The sequence below is a fragment of the Colossoma macropomum genome, unplaced genomic scaffold (assembly GCF_904425465.1).
Source record: "Colossoma macropomum unplaced genomic scaffold, Colossoma_macropomum, whole genome shotgun sequence".
NCBI classification, from domain to species: domain Eukaryota; kingdom Metazoa; phylum Chordata; class Actinopteri; order Characiformes; family Serrasalmidae; genus Colossoma; species Colossoma macropomum.
Genome location: NW_023495761.1, coordinates 2,324,750 through 2,345,094, shown reverse-complemented (window position 1 = coordinate 2,345,094; position 20,345 = coordinate 2,324,750). Strand labels below are relative to the sequence as shown.

The following is a 20,345-nucleotide window of genomic DNA, read 5'->3' as shown; positions in this document are numbered from 1 at the left end:
TTCCACTCGAACTGAGGGGTGGATGGGACAGGAAGTGCGGTGAACTCACTTCTTCAGCTAGTCTGCGATGGCGACGAGCGCCCCGCTGCTGCCGGACAAAGAGAGAGAGATCAGTTAAAAACAGCAGAGAAACAGACGAGGAACCGGAGAAACAGCTGATAAACACCAGAGGAGCACCAGGGAAACTAGACTGCCGCCAGCACTTCACATGTGCACGGTGTCTTTCTGAACGGTTTGAGCGAATAAAACACGAGACTCGGGTTCCGGTGCTACTGATGACAGCCGGCGCGCTTCAGCTTTACGGGTTTGTTTTTATATATATTTATTTATTTATGTTTATATTTATTTCACTCTGCCCTCTGCCCAGATCCGCTAAAAGCAAAAACAGCTAAATGGACACTCTTTTTTTCTGTACGAGGCTGAAGTTTGCTTCCTATTCGCCACCTTCTTGTTCGAATATTGCTGTTCCACCTTAAATGGTGCAGCCGTTACACTCTGGCGCCTGAGCCGCTTGAATGGAACTGCTGCACCGTTTAAGGTGGACCGGAAAAAAATCGAATAAGAAGCTGACTTCATCTTCGTCTTATTTGCAGATAGACTAAATTGAAATGTCTGCCGTCTTCTTTGTATGCTGCAGGTGCCCTTGCCTTGCCAAACACATCTCTATAGAGATAGTATGTGGTTAATAAGTGGCCAGTGCCGCTTTTTCACTCTTTATTCCCTTTTTACGTCCCTCTGCTGCAGTAGGTTAGTCTGCTTACAGTGGGCTAACCCATAACGGATAGCTGTCTGCTAGCCAGCGGGGGCAAGAGTGAACACTGCGGGTAGCTGCCGCTTTTACTGACTCCTGTGTATGGGTATATAGGTGTAACTGTGTTCCTATTATTCTGTAAATGTAAATATGTTTTCTTGCAATTTTTATCCAAAGGCATTGTCATAAATAAGCAAAATGTGGTCAGCCTGTCGTGCCTTGCGCGCGTCATTGTGGTGCGATATTGGGGTTACTAGAGGGCAAAGACTCTGTTCGTTTGGGCGGAGCTACATGTGGGGTAGGGGGTACATGGTTTTTAGCCCCTCCCAGGATCAACCCTTCACATAATGCTGATGTAGGAACTAGAAATCCAGCGTCACCGCATCAGTGGGCCTCGAGAAAAAAGGGGCCTTATGGAGTACAGTACAGATCAGTGCAATCTCCGGTTGATCTACAAATAACGATATGTAGAAAGCTAAATATGTAGCTTCACATAACTTGCAGCCTTTATATTTTCAGGGTTTGGTGTTATAGGATAATAAAATGTAGTGCAGAAAAGTTTTGATGCAAGTCCACTTAATACATAGATTTTAAAATGTAAAGAATTGTTTTACCTAAGAATGTAATTTAAAACAGTTTTCCCTTGACCCTAGACACAGTCAATGGACCAGTTAAGACATATTTAGTAACTAAATTCTGCTTCTTTAATTTTGCAGTGAAGCAACAAGGCTAATGTGATAGAAGTCTGTGTCACCCAAAAAAGATTTTGGGAAATTAGATTTTCCTGCAAACCATTCCAACCAGTTTGAATGTAAAAAAATCAAGATAGAAATATAATAATTGATGCTTGAAATCCACTTACTAGATCTACTTGAGAACCGACTGGGTGTGGTCCTAATATTCTAATGGACATGCTTGATTGACATCCCAGCCTACTGCACCTCTGGGGCAACTAAACAAAACTGCACAAGCGGGGAGAAAAGGGTAGTGTGCTGTCCACATGCAGGTGGTGTTGTAGACACTCCCTGCTGTGTCCGCAGCTCACTAAAAACATTATCCAGCTTTTATGTGGTAACAAATCATAGACATTGGGAAGTTGTTCATCTATATTATGTGACCACACGAGTTAACCTTCTTTAGGACGAATGCGCTTTGTTGGCCAGATCCTTCAAACACAACACATTTTTGATTCCTACAGTCAGTTAAATACACTGCAGTTTAGTCTCTAGTGAATATAAAAAAAAACAATATTCAGAAATCCAACATACACAGCGTATAACTCCACCCCAAATTCCACCTTACATTTAGAAGTAGGCTTCTTGCAGAAAGGTTAAGCCCCACCCAAACTGTTATCTGAGAACAACATGGGCGGAACTAAACATATAGCCCTCCTAACTCTTAGCCCAATCCCAACTTAGACTTACATTGAGGGGCTGCACGTTTTCAAGAGGTGAGTGAGTGCGTGGCTGTTGACTTTATAAGCATGGTGAGCTGCCAATAGAGGGCCTCTATTTTTAAATAACAGTATTCTTTTTAATAGTCTTTTGCTTAGATTACAGAAAAAGCTCTTTTATTCTGTGCAGGTGTATTTGGTTGTATGTGTAATGTGTCAGTTGCAGTTTGGATTAAGTCCAGACCAGACCTTCTGTATTGTTGTCTGCCATATGGCTATGTGCACATGCACACTTCACTTAATCCTGTGAGGTCCAGATCTCAGTAGTGCCAGAGTGCGTCTTGACAGTTTCTGCCTGTTTTCTTTCTCTTTTAATGCATTCTGATGGAGTGCACATGGCTTTTGGCCTTCTAGGCCTGTTTATGTGTCTGTTGCAGCTATGAGGGTACTGTACATGATGAGTTCAGACAGAAGTTTAAACTGCCACACAGGTCTCAAAGACATGAACTCGACCTCAACTGATTATCCCCTTCAGCTGGTGTAATACTTAAAGCTAACCCTATTACCGTTACAGCTACCGTATAGGAAGGCATCCGACTTGGTGATGGATCCTGCGTTGGTCCACGTCACCAAAGGATCCCAATGTAGAAGTACTGGTTCTTGGTCTGCTGTAAAGGTTATCTCATGAGAGCAGTTCATCTAGGACCTGACCCTAGATTGGCACATGTAGATTGGAGCTTCTTTGTGAATACCTGGCTTGCACTGTTGTTGGACAACTTTGTGTCTTGTTGATACTTTGTGGGTCAAAGCTTTTGGTGACACCCTGCTGAGATCCTCTTACTGGTCCCCTGCTTCTTTGCACTCTTAACAGGCTATAACCACACAATACCAACTGTGTGACCTCTGTTGTTTTTTATTTCTGTTTTAATTACGGTGCACAATGATATCAGAATCATATTGGTATCAGCAGATATTTGCTAAAAAAAATCAGCCTGGGATGGATGTTTAGATTTGATCGATATTTAAAATCAGTATTTGCATTTATTGTACTCGAGCAGAATGTTTGGGCTACACTGGGATACTGAGCTAAAATGTCTGCATCCATTTACTGCATTTGTAATCCTCCACTACATGCTGTATAAAAATGTTACATTGCTCTTAATATTAAAAAATGTTACACTGCTCTGTAATGCTAATAATATAACTAATAATACTAGTTCCAAATTCCACATTTTATACATGTGTATGTGTCAGTATCTGCATTGGCAGGTATGTATTTGAAAAATCTTGGATGTCTGCATGAGCCCACAATTCCCATATCTGTGCATCCATAAACTGTAAATGGTAATAGCATACTTTGCTGCAACTTGGTAAAATAAAGTAAGTTTGCTTAGTTTATAACAAATTAATATTTTACTCAGTGAATTTAAATTTTCAGAAGAGATATGTGTAGAGTTGAAATTAATTTATTAATTTACTTGGTATAAGTGAGCCAACTGGTTTCCCAACTTTTTTTAAGTAAACTCAACGTGCTATGGTGTAGGTTTTAGTATTTTTACATAACCTGTATTATTGCTAGGTGACACATTGTCTATATTGGTAGACATGGTATAGGTGTATTGGTGAAATACAACAATCTTACAGCGTTGATATGCAGAACATGCAGTTTGTTTGTGGTTTCTTCATTTTGTGCACTTATTATGTAATATCCGTATAAATACCTGCCAGTTTACTGCAGTGTAATGTTATTTGCTGGGTGCTTCAGATTGTTTTGAAAAACAGTTTAAAATACATAAACACTAACTAAATAGCCGGTTTCCTTTCTGCATATGAACTTTCTCTGTGGTAAGGTTCCCACTGGTGTCATTTTAAGATAAGAAAACAGACCAAAACAAGCCAACCAGTAGCAGTACTCTAGAGACATGGGCTCATTAACTTTATTAATCCAAACGTAAATGTCATTTATAGCAGGAAGCGTTTCGTTTCTTTTGTTTTTCCACAGTTTATGGCTATTTAGGCCTATCTCTGGGTAATATAGTTTTAGCACCACAAATCTTGTGGCAGAGCTTGTCAAATAAAGGGGAGCAGCTCGTCATGTAATTAACACTACCAGTCCCTTCTTACACTGAGTGCTTATGTCCGTAAGCAGTGGGTCACAAAAAAGGCCGCAAAAAGGTGTCCAGAACCTGTTCTGTAGGTTGCATACAGATAAAACAGAGCTAGACTCTGTTTACTTGAAGTTTTAGAACTTGCAGCTTATTGTGCACCAAATAAGCCTTTGCCAAGCTGTTATCTGCCTTATTTAGTGCAACACAAATCTGAGGTTTGAGTCTTCAGTGAAAAAGAACATCCACATCTTTCTGTTTAGAACTGAATTTGATCTTTCATTCACCTGAAACCACTTGCTAGCACGCTTTTATTATCATGATGACTTTCATGATCACAGTAACTAGACTGTTTTGTGTCTTGGAACTAGGATATTTTATCCAAATCCAAATTACTTTGTCCCCTTACCCTTATCTTAACCTTGCCTAAATATTGTTAATAAGCTGAGGCTTATTTGATGTCTAACGTTTGCTTATTTATCACTTTTAAATAAAACATCATAAAACCAGAAGAAAATGACAGTTATCTAACTGTGGTGATATTAAGCTAGAAAAAAAAGTCAAACCCATGTAACGTTAGCTGAAGACTGAACACAGCCAGACCTCCCCTCTGATTTTGAGAGTCAAGTTACTCAAGCAAGATCAGTTAGGAAAAGATATTAAATGCCAAAAATAACTTGCTGAGTCCTCAATACTGATTGAGATTAAAGTTCAACTATTGAAGCTATTTCATTCAGGATGAAATTGAACTTGGGCCATTAAGTTAGCTGTGGAACATAAACTTGACTATCCATTCAGTAAACCACCTAAACTTAATATGAAAACACATTGCTAAATAAAGATTTAACAAGATTTACATCTTGAACGTACTTCTATATCATTGCTGCTATCTAGATAAGCAAAAACCTGTTTGTCAAATTGTATGTCTTCTTATCTCACACAACGTTACAGCACACCTGCCCTTTGCCACCTTTGGCCAGTCCATTTTGTACAAAGGGATTGTCAAACATGTAAAACTATTTGTTAAAAAATCAGAACTGGGATATTATGACTAAAAACATTAGTTTGGTACTAACATAACATTGAGAACCCTATTGGCAGGCCAGCGCAAGTTAACGCTACCTAAATGATGGCAAATAGGCAAACAAAAGCTACTTACAATGTGAATCACAAAGTTTCTGCATTAAACATTGATGTGTAATGACATGCTTGGCTGGCAGATGCCACATGATTTAGTGACTGTATCTGGCTGTCAGCATAAACAAGCTTAAAAAGTCTAACATATATATGGTATTTCTATACTGTGTTCTGCTGCGGCTATTGATAAGCTCCCCACCACTGCAAAATAGACCAACCTCTGTTCCCTGCGCCCTATATTGAGATGACCAATGGGAGCAGTGGTCATCAGCATACAAAATCAAGATCCAGAAAATGACCTTTTCTTCCCGTAGGAGTAAATGACAGGGCAAAATATCATACAAAGACTGAATTAAGGCGTTGTTTGTCTTATACTCCTCACAGTTGTCTTTTAAAGAGCACAGGGGACTTTTAAAGTTAAAAAAAGAGTTGTGGCTGATTTTTGTGGAGGTGAAATGATGGTTGCTTGCCACAATTGCAAAAGACGTTTTGATGACCATATTAACCAATGTATGAAATTAGTCATCATTTTAGAGCTCCAATCGAAGCTACAGCTAACTGGCTTCAAAATAACTGGAGCATGTTGAGTCTGCACCACTTTGGCCAGGTATTCTAGTCAAATGTAGAATTTTGTTCAGGACCTTTTGAGTAGAGCAGTCAAAATGTGTTAGGACAAATGTACAGCTCAGAGCATCTCCTTTAGGGGTTGACCTGGTTAAAACCAATGCTGCTCAGATAAATGAGGAAAAATTGGTTTTTGGTAATACATAGAACAAATAAACAGAGCTATGACCTAACCTTAAATCTAGAGTTTTTATATCACATTTTACCTACCCAGTGAATTGTCAAAGGAATCATATCCAGCTCAACATGAGAGCAGGAGGGAGTTCTTTTTGTTCCACATGTTCCCTAAAATCTTCAGGGACCACAGTGGTGGAGACAAGTTGTGTCTCTTTTGTGAGTGATACTGAGAGAGTATTTGCTTATCCTGACCTGCCTTTGTTGTATTCCATTAAGCTCCTCTGGCATAATGTGAGAGAAAATAGATGCAGCTTACTAACATGCCATGTTTTGAATTATTGAAAAGATTGTAAAGGAGCTTGTTTTTTAGAAGATGAAAAATTCCACAATGGTCACATTCATTATGTCTGCTGTGAAGAGCAACCTGAATAATTTGCGGTTGTCCTCATTCCCGGAGGCTGCACTGTCATAAACACTGCTGGTCTCAGCTTTTGTTCGTTCTGAGACCAGTACAGATCATCTGAATGCATTCGCTGTTCCAGGAAAAGCATCATGACACATGGCGAAGTGGAAACACAGTAACCTATTTTGTCTCAAAAGCTGGTTTTGCCAACAGATTAAGACTAGTTCTAGACAAAAGATATTTTAATAGATGGTCCAATCGACTGTGATTTGTTTATTTATTTATTTAAGTCCAAAACTACGTCCTGGGCTAAACTCAAAAAAAGGTTCTTAAGTCGTTCTTGGCCAGGACGTATCGTTCTAGGAAGAAACTTGTATTGATGAACAAACCATATGTAGGAGTTCTTTAAACTTTAAAAAGGTTCTTCACACTCACCAAACATGTCTTGCTTAAAAATTGGTGGGCACCTTTTTGAAGCAGTTTTACCTGTTCCTTGTTGCTGATATGCACCTTGTGGGAATTATGGTGCTGAACTGATTATTCTTTCTTCCTCCGTGCCCCACCTGGGATTTAGAGGCACACACGTCCAAATAATCCTTTTATGTACAATTGCGGTGAGATGAATGGATAAAGCTTTGAAGCTTTTGTTCATGTCTGTTAAGAGACTAATCTGTATTCAGAACGATGTAGTCTAACAGGAAGGAAAGACAGAGATGTGATGAGATACGTGTAATGATGAAAGAGAGAGCTCACTGGTTATGCTAGCCTGTAGCATGTTTTGTTTGTTTAGCCCTGTAACCTAGTGTGTCTGTGGGCAGAAACCTGCCTGGTCATCTTCATCACAACCAAGTCTAAACTGGACCTAGGGTATGGTTGCCCTTGGATACTTGAAGAGAAAGGTCACGCATTTGCTGGGGCTGAAGTGCGGGTCACTCGCATCTTTCAAACAGCCAAAGGGGAATACATTTATGACCAACCGACCACTCTCACTTTGCGTGATGCTAGCAACATCCATCAAGAAGAGTGGCAGTAAAGTTTTTGTTTCAAGGCAGCTCCCTTTAGTTATTGAGCTGCCCTGCCCTCCTAAGCCACGCCTCACCCCTTCCAGCCTTGCCTTAAGGTTGATGTAAATGGGATGTGACTTATCCAGGGTGCTCCTCCAGAGCGCTAATCACTGCTAATCCAATCCAGAGAGGATTAGCAGAGAGGAGGGCACACTGGATGCTAAAACATCTCCCTGTCTCTTTCAGAAGGCTGCTTCTTTGTCCAGTCTACATTGTCAGGCTAGTTCCCCTTAGCTAATGAATTGCTGGCTGCACTGTGAGGAGTTGAATTAGCATTTTGTAGCTAGTCAGAGTTTGGGCATTTCTCGTCCCTCTGGCCCGAAAATCTCAGTCTTTTTGCTTTGTGCTGACGGGGCAGTTTGGAGTGGCGCCTCCTCCTCAGTTTATGGGATCTTGATTTGTATTTGCTGTCATCATCATAATCGCTTTCTCTCCTACCGGGATTAGCATTAGCATGGCTTGTTAGCCAGACAGGCAGTGGACATTGTTCATCTTTCTTCTGCCCTCTTCTAGGAAAAACTGTGGATTTTTATGCCATTTACTTGTTGAGCTTTTTTGCGGACTGTAGTGTTCGACTTTCAACAGTCTTTATTTTAGCTTTTAACTTAGTTTGAGAGCAAAAACTGTGAAGATGCTGAACCAGGGGGCTGTGATGATTTTCACAGGGATCTGTGGGGCGCTAGTGGTCATGGCAGTGGCCTACTACGCCTACTGGTAAGTGCTGTGAACAGTTCCTCGATAGTTAAGTGCTTGGTATAGACTACTTATGGGATTTGTTACTTTTTAAAGGTTAAGTCAAGTGGGCTTCTTTTCCTGCTTGGCCTTGTTTTAAAAAGGGCAGTGCAAAGCATGCTTTGATGTCACTTTTGGATCAGTTTGGGAAACCTTATTGGTAGCTTTTCACAGCTTTGTATGCAAGCACATGACTTAGTTTTCTGCCTGAGATTTTCTTCGGTATGTCTTTCCAGTTGAGGTATTAAGTCTCTACAGGTAGCTTGGCCGCATTGAGGCTCAACTGATTAGCCAGAAGTAGAGCATGGATAAACATGTCTTCTGCTTTCTAGTCCCTTATTTGTTTTCATTCTAACTTAAATTTGTTTTGATACTTCTTGAGTTTGTCCAGGGTGAGTGAGGGCTATCAGGGTGATATTTAGGCTTGGATTTAGAAATGGAACCGTTCCAGACTTGTAGACGGCCATCTTGGCCTGTTTTGTTTGAGACGGCCCCAGGCTGGCTGATGATGCAGGCAAGGCAGCTATTTCCTCCTAAGCAGGTTTATTCCTCTATCTCTAATCTCTCTCTCTATCTCTCTCTCACTGTCTCGATATCTCTGTCCCTCTACAATCTCTCTTTGCTTTGCACTGACAGAATGAAGCTGGGAAAGATAAAGAGAGAATGGCAGAGAGAGATTATGATGATGATGTCTTAGTGTGGCGTTGTAGCTCCCATGTTAATAAGAAAAGTGTCTTTTTGAACTTCGTAGCTAATGAGACCTATGGCTATAAGGCCTTCAGTCTTTCTCTGTAAAACCAAGCTTTCCGCACACTGTATGGCTCTAAGGCCTTCAGTCTTTCTCTGTAAAACATTATGTTATGCACATTATATTAGTAATCAAGTGATTATTCTGACAATCACTCAACCAATATGAGTTTTTAAAAAAGGCCTAACAGTAAAAATGGACTTAATTGAGCAGTATGAAACAAAACATACCCTATCAAAGATTCTAGATTACTTTACTGGAAAGAGATAAACTTAGAAGCCTTCAAAGTGGCTTCATTAAACGAATATAAAACCTTTATGGTAACAAAAATGCATATAAATGGATATGCCAGTCAGGCTGTTTTTCTTTGCTGACTTATTGGGAAGTAAAATTTTAATCAAGGCATTTTTTAATCGTGTTAATAACGCCTTAGTTGGGCTATTATGTTTTCTGCATATACTGTCCTGTGCAAAAGACCACGCTTCATATATTAAATTTCCAATTAAAACAGCCATTAAGTACAAGTTATTGAGTTTTTAGGAGATATTTCTGAGGAGATTAGATATTGATAATCCATTTGCATAACAACCGTGCAAAACGTGGTAGACCACCAAAACTTTCACCACCATATAAACAGTACTTAAAGCTTTCATGATGAAAATGTGATGATGTGAAGTGCCACTTTTGCTTCACATCTGAAAGAATCCACAGGTGTTTCTGTCCATTTTTCCACTTTGAGAAGATGACTCAACACTGAGTCTGAAAGGATGTGTAGCTGTCAAGAAGCTGTAACTGAGACACAAAAGAAAAAAAATTTGCAAATCGAACAAAGAAGCTGCTGGTGTTCTCAGACCAATGGACTGACCAACCCAGAGTCCAGAGCTCAACATCATCAAATGTGTTTGGGATTATTTGGCTCATGAGAAGCGGAAAATGCAAACAACTTCTAAGACTGAACTTTGGAGGTGTGGAAAAATATTCCTGCGGATTTTTGTGAAAAACTGAAAGCAAGTCTACCAAAAAGAATGAAAGCAGGAAATACTACAAAAATTGCTATCATATTTATGTGGTATTATATTAAGTGTATGTGTAAATTCTTTTTTAAATATATGATCTGTGCTATTTTTCCTGGAACTGAAAAAAAAACTTGTACTTAATGGCCATTTAGACTAGAAATAAATGAAGGTGGACTTTTGCACAGTGCTGTACTTACATTTATTTTGATGTATTTTTGATTGGTGTGTCATTTATTTATACAGGTGATGTCCCATGGACCCTGTGATCTTTTTCCTTTTTAGTGTACCCTATTAGATAAGAGATATCTGAACAGGGCTATAGTAATTCAGAATCTCTGGTTATATGGTGGCCTTTGGCCAGTTGTCCTATCAGTGTTTAGCTCAGTACGGGCAGAGTTCCCCTCTCTGTGCGATGTGTCCCTTAACACAACAGTTGCAACACACAAGATGTAATTTGCAGAGTAAGTAGTAAGCACACAGTATTTATGTAATATTTCAGGGCTTGGAGCAAGGTAACAGTCAGTCTGTACATAGCCAGCTAACTGCCACTAGCATTCAGAAGGGGATTTATATAAACGTTTTGTTTGTCTGTAGTGTTGGGTCTGTTGGCTTTCTTTAAACAAATCCTTAATATTATTAATTCACAGTCACCCTCACAACTGGTGTACATGGAGAACGCTAGTAATTTTGTGGCACACAATAACTAGATAATCCGTATAATCCTAGTGTTCATGTAATGCCCCAGTGATTTGAGTTGGATCTTATTTTGGGCTATGGTGAGGAAAGGGGGTCAGACTGAATGGGTGGCTGTGTTATACTTGGTGCTGGGCGATGCATTGTCTATACCAGTGTGGATACAGCACCACAATATTGATTATTTGTAGGAATGCACAAAGATATCCGATTCCTATCAGTATTGCTATATGATTGTCTAAAAATTTGTGTATCGGATGGCTGTTTAGATTTGGCTGATATTTCAAACTGATATTTGAAGATGCATTTATTGTAGTCCAGAAGAGCAGAACATTGGCCTACTGCTCTAAAATGCCTGAATTTTATTAATTTTACTGCATTTGCAACCCTACATAAATAAATGTTGTATTTCTCTGCAATGCTAATCCAGGTAGATTTATTTCCAGCAGATATGTACCTGAAAATATCAGCAACAGCCTGCGATTCCAAGTCCCTAAGAGCTATTGATAGATAATGAGCAGTCCATTCCATCGAGCTGTGGTGTAATACCATGTTTATTAGGTTTTTAAGACATTCTTTTAGTGTAGAGTACCAGTATTGAGAAGGCATGAGTTCATTAGATTTGTTATGTAATACCTGATGTCATACTGTGGTATATTTGGAAAATATAATAACATTACCTTTTATTAATACTGCCTAGCACCAGCTATTTCACATGTATGTCAGGGATTAGTTGGAAAACTAGAGGCCATGTACCCGAGCAAACATTCAACCTTGTTGACCTCCAAAGAGAAAGAGTATATGTGTGTGTGCTAGGACCAACCTGATAGGAAACCTTTGTGGCTTATACTATTACAGATTTTAAGAGGCTAAAAAGTCAGACAAACAATGACATTGGCTAATATAATTTTATATTTACATTTTAGAACTTTATAATTTTGAATAATAGAGGTGGCAGAAGTCCTTTACTCAAGTAAAAAAAAAGTGCTCTGGGAAAAACTACACTCTGGTAAAAAATTAACGGTTTTACACTTTTTAATAAAAGAACATGCTCCTAGATGTACTCTAGAGTAAGAAAGTAAAAGTATTTAATAAAACCATGACAATGAGTGTAAATAATGGTTTATGCTGGACCTGCATGCATCATCTTTATCAGGTTTTTTTTTTGTGGTGCATAAGCCAAGAATCGTGTTTTAAATGAACCAGGTCAAACCAACATTCTTGGTTGTTGTGTACTAGTTTAGCCTCTATTTCTGTGATATACTTTAACAGGGGGTGACTCATATCAGACTCCCCAGTGTCATAACTGTTTAAGATTTCTTTCTGTTAGTGAGAGATCACAAGTCTGAATCCTGCTGACATCACAAGCAAAAAAAAAAAGTTGGTAATTATCAATGCATTACAAGCAATATTTTCACAAATACCAGTAAAGCCACAGGTTGTCAATATCAACTGCTATTATCAGCCACCTGATATCCATCAGTACTTTAGTACGGTGTTTCCCAGCCATGGTCCTGGAGGCCCACTGCCCTGCACTTCTCAATGCTTTACCTGCTCTAATGCTTCCAACTCAGTAAGGGGTTGTGTTTGAGCTGATCAATTGAATCAGGTTTGTTGGGAAAACAGTATCATATGCAGGGTTGTGGGCTTTCAGAGTGAAGATGGTGTGTGAGTGTTTCAGGAAGAGAATAATTTTGATATTTGCGTATCAATAGATAATCGGTTAACAGTAAAGTTGATGCCAACAATGCCAAAAAAAGGACTTCAGCCAGATTTAAAGTAGAGGCATAGGTGAATTCAGATGGCACTCAGGTTGCACAAAATTTGGAAGTACGCAGAGGAATACATTTCCCATTTTATTATTCAAAAATAGCCAAGGGAAATGGGTAGTTTTTTGTGTTGAATGAGTAACAAGCTGCATCAGATTGGCTTGATTGACCAACACTCCTAGCCTGCTCTTGGATGAATGAATGAATGGGTGATGGGCAGCTACAGACAGGTGGTCTAGCTTGCTAGCTTTTGGTTATGCTGGGTTAGCTTTAGCTCACTAAGTTTCTCTGAGTCTGAAACTGTTTTGTGTGGGCGGGGCAAGAGACGTCAGTCTTGTGATTGGTAAGGTGAACGTTTACGGAAGCGTTACCCAAAATAAGGACTGTCCAGTTTGTATCAAGAGGAGAGAAATATGGAGAAATATATCGGTCATTTATTGGTCATTTAAACATTGTTCAAAGGGTATACCTAGTACATGTTTGCTGTTTGCCTGCAAGAACAAGAATAACCTAATTAGAAAGAAAACACAGATTTAGGTTCCCTGAGTCTTAAAAAACATAATCACTGTTTCACTGAATTGTCAACCAGTATGTTTTCTCTCCATATATATTTTTGTCTTCCCGTGATCCTGTGCACTGCTCAAACCTCCGGGTAGATCAGGTGATCCCTAAAACACGCACACATTCATACATATGTGGTGAGATTAGGCAGTCAGACTAGTCCTTCACGTCTCTTTTGCTTGCTGTGTCTTGTTCTTTCCCTCTCTGCACCTCTCTCCCTTTTTTGTTTCACCCTCATTCGTTCTTCTTGACGGCTCTGCCTCACACACGCTCACTTAGGCCAGTCTCCAGAATTTATAGACTGGAGCACTGTGGCAATTGGAGAGAGCTTAGCTTTTACATCCTGTCTGTATTTAAGGGAGTAAGCTTTTTTTCAGCTGAGGTTAAGGGCCTGGACTGTGCATGGACTGTGCTATGCTGTAAAGAATCATTCTTTCCTCTTTATGCGGTTTCACTACATGATGCACATAGTGGCGTTGTGCTTTCAATACAGAAATGAACATTCAAAACATGCATCGAAAATTGAATCTGTATCTCACATACACCCCTCTGTCTCAGTTTCCTCTGATGGTTTTTCATTTTCCATGTTTTCTGAAAACCTCTATTGGTGGGCTAGGCATCAATCTGGGCATCTGAGTGATTTCTATCAAAGTAAAGTGGGTGGGGGGGGCTTATGCTATGCATGCCCCTCCACTCAAAGACAAATTAACATGTAAAATTTGGTTAAAAATCTGTTGAGCATCAAGTGTAACCTGAAAATATCTATCCTTACACCCCTACTGCTGAGCTAATAATCAAATTGCCGGGTTCTGTCATTTGTTCCACATCAGTAGCTTGGTTCAGCTGTATGTGTGTATGTTGTTGGATGAGTGAGAGGGTAGGTGAAGGAGAGTGCAGGACACTTTCAAAAAAAACTTCAAAAATCCTTTTTAAAGTAACAGTGATCCAAATCCAGGCCCAGAAAACATCATTACTTGATTTAACTCATTAAAGGAAAATTCCACCATTGGCCAAAATTTCTGCATAATTCAGTGGTTGTTTGGAATGTACACAACATCATATTAGAGTGGTGTAGAGAAACATACTGACTTTATTTATATTGTCTACAGTGCAAATATAGCCGTTTATTTACCATCCAAAATGACCAGTGAACCTACACAGTCTGTTTTTTAATATGTAATGTGTAATAGGGATGCATGAACTAGAATATGGCTGATTTTAGTTCCCGTTACTTTATAGCCAAATTGACTGAAAACCGTTATTATTTACTTATTATTTTATTTATTTCATTGTTTTTTATTTATTTTATTTATTTATTGGCATAAAAATGCAACACACATAAAAAATATTAAAACTCTATACTATGGATTTAAAAAATGTTTTAGGCCAAAATGTTATGTCAAAGCCCTTGTAAAATGATGTCTCAAGCATCAGACAGCATATCTATAACTACGTCACGTGGTAGCTTTCCATTGGGATAGCTTTTAGAAGTAAACGCCTCAGATGTCTGGTTCCTGTCACAAACACTGAACAGTTCTGAGTAAGTTTATCTAGAACAGAGCATTTAACATCAAATCACAGTGAATGACTTTGTTTAGACTTTATAAATGACCTAGAGTTGAATCAGTTGTGTTATGGCAAAGGAAATTAGGCTGTGTCTATTCAAGGTTGGAGTTTGCCATGTGACCAAGCCCTGCCCAGTACTATTCTGAAATGGAACAGATTTGTTTTAGCACACACTGTGCCACAGCTAGCTGACCAGTCAGTGTAGTGATTTTAATGGCAGATAAAGAGTTAAACAGGCAGAAAAAAACTACAAATCCCAGCTGCCAGATTGTCCCACTTGGAGCAGGTAGGCGCAAGTTGTTTCGTACTAGCCAACATCATTATCCAGTTTTGCAACAACAAAGATACATTTATTTGAGCTGGGACAGTTTTTATGACATCAGTGGTCTATTAAACAATCCTTTATTGCAGTAGCAAGATCAGTCAGCCTCAGTCAGTGTGGTTAAAATGAGTTACAGTAAGAAGAAAATAAATCTGGAGCCATTATGCTTCGGAGCTTCTAGGGTAATTTGAGGTCAGATGGTAAGTGGTCAGTTATTGCCCACGTTTTTGAGAGACAATGGCCAAGAAATCGCACCAGTCTGACGCTATGCATGTTGCATGTAGAGAGAGTGAGAAAGTAAAGGACAGGAAAGAGACAGTAAAACTTGATTGTGTGACATTTGCAATGTAAAAGAGCGGCCGAGAGAGACAGCGCTTGAATGAGAGGGACGGAGAGGGGAATTTGTTGGCACTGCTCCAACTGGGTGAAAGTTCGCATGAAGAGTGTGGGTGTGTGTGAGGGACAGAGAAAAAAGGGAGAGCAGCGCTACGGTAGGGAGCTGCAGTCTACCCCCCCGCCTGCAGGCAGGGTAAAGAATTTACAGTGGCGAACTCTCACCGACTTCCTGCTGCATTTTAGCTTTTGAACAGGGAAGATACACAAGCAAATAGTTTTGAGTCCTTTCGAGTTATTGGAAAGTCAAGGAGTGAAGTCACTATCTATTTAATGACTGAACATTCAATACTGCAACCATTCAGGCTGAAATGGAGGCTTTATGATAGGACTGCAGACGCTGAGGCATGCTGCCGCTTCGACTGGGTAAAAATAGGCATTGATTTATCTGTTACTACATGCACGTCTTTATCGGGTTCGTGCATTCGTGTGTGAGCTGGTGGGTGAACTAGAAGGTGCAGACTGCAGGAGTGAACATTTTGTCTTTCTATCTCTTGTCTCTCTCTCAGGTCTGTGGTGTTGAGTGAGGGGCCGTGTAAAAGGGGATTGTAAAGAAGAAGAGCCCACTGTGGTAAGTTCCACACCTGTGATGGTCCCTGTCTCAGTCCAAGCACTGTGCACTAGGGTTGGACGATTTATAACCAAAATGTTTTTCTCAAAATCACCAGCAGGTGATATTGTCCTCCATATTTTACAAAAAAGGAAAAACAGTTTATAGTGCTAACTTGGCTACTTTAAAAACCCCCCTTTATAGTTTTACCACACCGTGGCACTGCAGTGCCCGCTGGTGGTCAGCCATTCTTTCAGAGAATCAATCTCTACTGTACTAAAACGTGTACTAAATCATGTATTTGCCCTGTTTGCCCTATTTTGCATTTACAAGCAAAATTATGTTTTGCCTCACATCACTGAATCACGCCTAAATGGTTTCTATAACTATTGAGTAAAAAACACTGAAGGACAAAGACATCCAACTCATCTTGTGTAGTGTAGCTGCAGCTTTGCTTTGTATTTCCCATTTTGAAATTTTCAAACTGCAGCTTCCATTTTTGCTATTTGAATATACACGTCTTTTAAACAAATAGTATTTAAATATTCCAGTAAGAAAATTTTATATTATATAGTCAAATAAAGCGAAAGCTCTGAAGTTTTATCATTCATTTGTTTGTGTGTAGCTTTCATAAGAGGTGAATCCGTACCTGATTATTTGATTGTTATTAATGGCCTACAAAACTCTCACAACTCTCAAGACAAATTTATCATCTTTTTATTTGAACTATTCTCAAATATAGTTCTTTTATATGCTATTTTTTGCTTAACATGACAGGCATTATCAAATGCTTGAAACACTCTCTGTGGTTCTACATCACATGGTTGGTCAAAAAATCATTTCAACATGGCAAAAATTAATTTCACATTCCAATACCTGGTTAAGAAAGTGAATTCTAAAATCAGTTTGGACATCTGTATATTTGATTAGCCACATTCATCCCTAGTATTAACAGTATGCTATTTTAATGTGCACATTTCTCAGTGCAATCACACTGCTTGCACTAATGGTGACGAGCACATCTGTAGTGTACTATATTTCATACAATGTGTAAGTTGCTGCTTCTTCCCTCTCTGTTGCACCCTGCCTGACTCTTAACTTCTCTACAGACTGGCACTTCCTTATTGTAGTAGAATGCCATATAAGGTTACTGCCTGTTACTGTTCGCATCTTGTAAGCATAGCTGTCAGTGATATTTTAAGCTTTATCTAGACAAAGAAATTAATTTAATTACAGCTTCAGCACTGCAGTGTCACTTTTCTAGGGAAGCATCTGGACTGCATTTGCATGTTGAGATATAAAGTTAAGATATGAAAGTCCGTATTAGCATTACATTTGCATGTTTAGCGTTTGGCTTGACTGTGTGGTTAGTTCCACTGTAAACACGCACATAAAACTATATACTACCATGCAAAGATTTGAATTGCTTGTCATATCAAGGACTGTTATTTTATTGAATAATTTAAATGTTATAGAGTTGGCACCAAAACTAAATTAAGTTGCTGTTTTTCAGTACTTCAGGTTTCATGGAGTTTTATAAAGTTAGTAAATATAAATATTATTCTGCAAATATCTGTGTATATTAAAATTTTGTCAAGTTACGTGTGTCAATATTGAATCACCACTTTTGAAATGCGAGGCATTTAATTGTTAATTTTGTAACTTAATTCTTTGTTATACTGCTTTCTCAGTTACTATAGAATCATCTACAGCTCTGTTCATCACTGTGGACACAATATAGACACTGTATAAAATGTCTTAATTGTTCATGGCTTATTTGACAGCTTTGAGGTTGTACAGTACTATCAGTGTATTAGAATCATATTATACTTGTAACTAGGAATGCAAAGTTTTGCAAATTCATTTCACCTGCACCTGACCATCATTAGTCAGGGATATATGTCATGAACTGCCAAGACTAAAACCAAAATATTAATTATAAAATAGTCATCTACAGCTCTGTTTATCACTTTGGACACACATAAAATTTTCAAAGATAAGGTGAAAAACTTAACTCAAAGGCAGACTACAAACTTTTCCTTGTATGGGCCATGGAATGTTGTCCTGATAGGTGGAGACAGACATAAACATGTATATGCAGTAAATGGCCCAGAATATTCAGCATACCCATGATTATATGATCAAAAACGAAAACGTTAAAGAAATGACTTTAATATACAGTGGTGGGCTACTGAAAGGTCTGTATTCTACAGTTATAAAATTCTATTAACCACTCATTACTAGCCCGGTTTAAAACAAACAGAAATGCCATGTCTGGGACTAGCTTTGGCTCAGTGAACCTCAGTAGCTCTCAAAGCCGCTGCTGTCCGCCACGTCTTTCTCCAGCTTGGTGTGTGTGTGTAGCAAAATCAACCACACATTCAAGTCAAGCTAAACCTGCAAATGTAGTGCTAAAAAGGGCATCCATATCTTAACCTTGTGTCTAAACATGCAAATGCAGTCCAGATGCTTTCCTAGAAAAGCATCACTGCAGCGTGAGACATGAAGCCGTGGTTAGGTTAATCACTTTCCTCACACAGCCGTGCATCACACTCTCAGAGAACATGGACAAAATAGTTCTCTGTCTTACAGTGCTTTTCAACGTTTACTTTTAATATGGTACATTGTCGTATATTGTCGCTCTCTTGAAAAGGGCTCCCGAACACGACCATTTTTCAGTAGACCTATCTAGCGGAACCAAGACCTATCTAGTGGAACCAATAATTGCTTAATTGTGCCCTCATGCATACAATTCAAAAATGTTCCACGGATGAAAAACTTGAATGAAAAACTTGCCTAATGAAAAGAAATTGAATCAAAGTAACGTTTTTTTCAAACAGTTTGTTGGTTAGCGGTTAAATCCGTTGATCATTTGCATCTCTGCATGCGACCAAATTAGCGTTGTACAATTGAGAACAGTGATTCCAGACTTTTGAAAGGTAATATACACACTCACTTTCTGTGTCTTGCCACAGGTGTGCATGTATGTGTGTGTGAGGCGCGGGCTCGTCCGTCATGGGTGTGTTGGCCTGGCTGAAGAGCCAGTTCATCCTGCAGCTCCTCATCGGCTTCGTCTTCGTGGTCAGCGGCCTCATCCTCAACTTCATTCAGCTGTGCACCTGCGTAATCTGGCCCTTCAACAAGCAGCTCTATCGCAAGATCAACACCCGCCTGGGCTACTCGCTATGGAGCCGTGAGTACTTCTATGCCTGTGCTATGTTTAAATGCTTAAGTAGCTAACAAGCAATGGAAGCTTAAATTAGCGTCACATAGTCCACTTGCCTAAATTATCACAGACTTGCTCAAAGAGCCCATATAATGAAAAAACAAATTTTCCTTGCTTTTGGAAATAAGAGTTTGGTGTAGTATGTGAACATTGTTAAAGTTTCAAAATGTGTTGTTTACCCTCCAGTCCATACATTCAATAAATGGGAGTTAAGCTGCAAAAATATTGGAATTCATTGTTTTAGTGATGAAACCCAGCACATTTACATTGCCGTATGCAAAGGTTTTTGACAGTCCCCTGGTCAAATTATGCTTATTTTGAGTTTCTAAGTGAAGAAATGTTAACACATCCTTTACTGTGAAAACACTTCTGTGTATTTTACTGCACAATTATGTGGCCTGTGCCAAGTTATGACACATTTTATATTTTATGTTTTATTTTTATATGTTATACTACGCAAATAAATAGAAATTATGCACTAAAATTTACTGAAAATTGTATATTTAATTTGTTCCCTTCAGAGAATGTGTTAATGTCTAACGCTAACAGCTAGCAGTGAGCTGTCTATCTTGGCAATGTGACGTATCAGTGCCACTGACTTGAGATCCAGCAAGGCATTGAGACGTCTGCCTTCAGTTTCAGACAAAGCCAAGGAGTGCTGCAGTCTGGACTGCTTTTTTAATGACAATACTGCACAGCCAATCAGAACATAGCTAATTTACATATCAAAAATAAACATCCATATATGCACAATATGCACATTTACTGTTTATTTGCATTGTACACAATGAATTTGTGTTAACTTCAATCAACTAATTCAATAGTAAAGCTGATAAATGTAGTAAAACGAGAGGGCGAGTGTGTGTAGGACTATTATTGATAAGTGCACTGTGGAGTTAAAAAAAATAAAAGATATAAATTAAAGATATTGGATCAGGAGAAACACTAATTAAGACTAAAATTATAATTGATTTCTCTCTTTGTCTCTTATTTTTCTTCCTCAGAGTTGGTGATGCTTTTAGAGTGGTGGTCGGGGACAGAATGCACGCTCTACACTGACCAGGCCACGGTGGATCAGTTTGGCAAAGAGCATGTCATCATCATCCTCAACCACAACTATGAAATTGATTTCCTGTGCGGCTGGACCATGTGCGAGCGATACGGCGTGTTGGGGG

At 39.0% G+C, this 20,345-nt stretch overlaps 1 protein-coding gene across 4 annotated transcripts in view; it reads left to right on the top strand.

Annotated features, from left to right (window-relative positions):
* Window positions 1–20,345, top strand: part of agpat3 (1-acylglycerol-3-phosphate O-acyltransferase 3) — a 31,767-nt gene continuing 11,422 nt past the window's right edge. The window contains exons 1-4 of one of the 4 annotated variants that reach the window (XM_036563505.1): window positions 1–304; window positions 15,904–15,965; window positions 18,920–19,137; window positions 20,175–20,344. In XM_036563505.1, coding sequence (XP_036419398.1) covers window positions 18,960–19,137; window positions 20,175–20,344 — 348 coding nt within the window. In that variant the 5' untranslated portion in view covers window positions 1–304; window positions 15,904–15,965; window positions 18,920–18,959. Of the gene's footprint in view, window positions 305–2,140; window positions 2,202–14,832; window positions 14,966–15,488; window positions 15,761–15,903; window positions 15,966–18,919; window positions 19,138–20,174; window position 20,345 lie in introns of those variants that run through there. The other 3 variants (XM_036563507.1, XM_036563508.1, XM_036563506.1) reach the window with 3 other exon arrangements.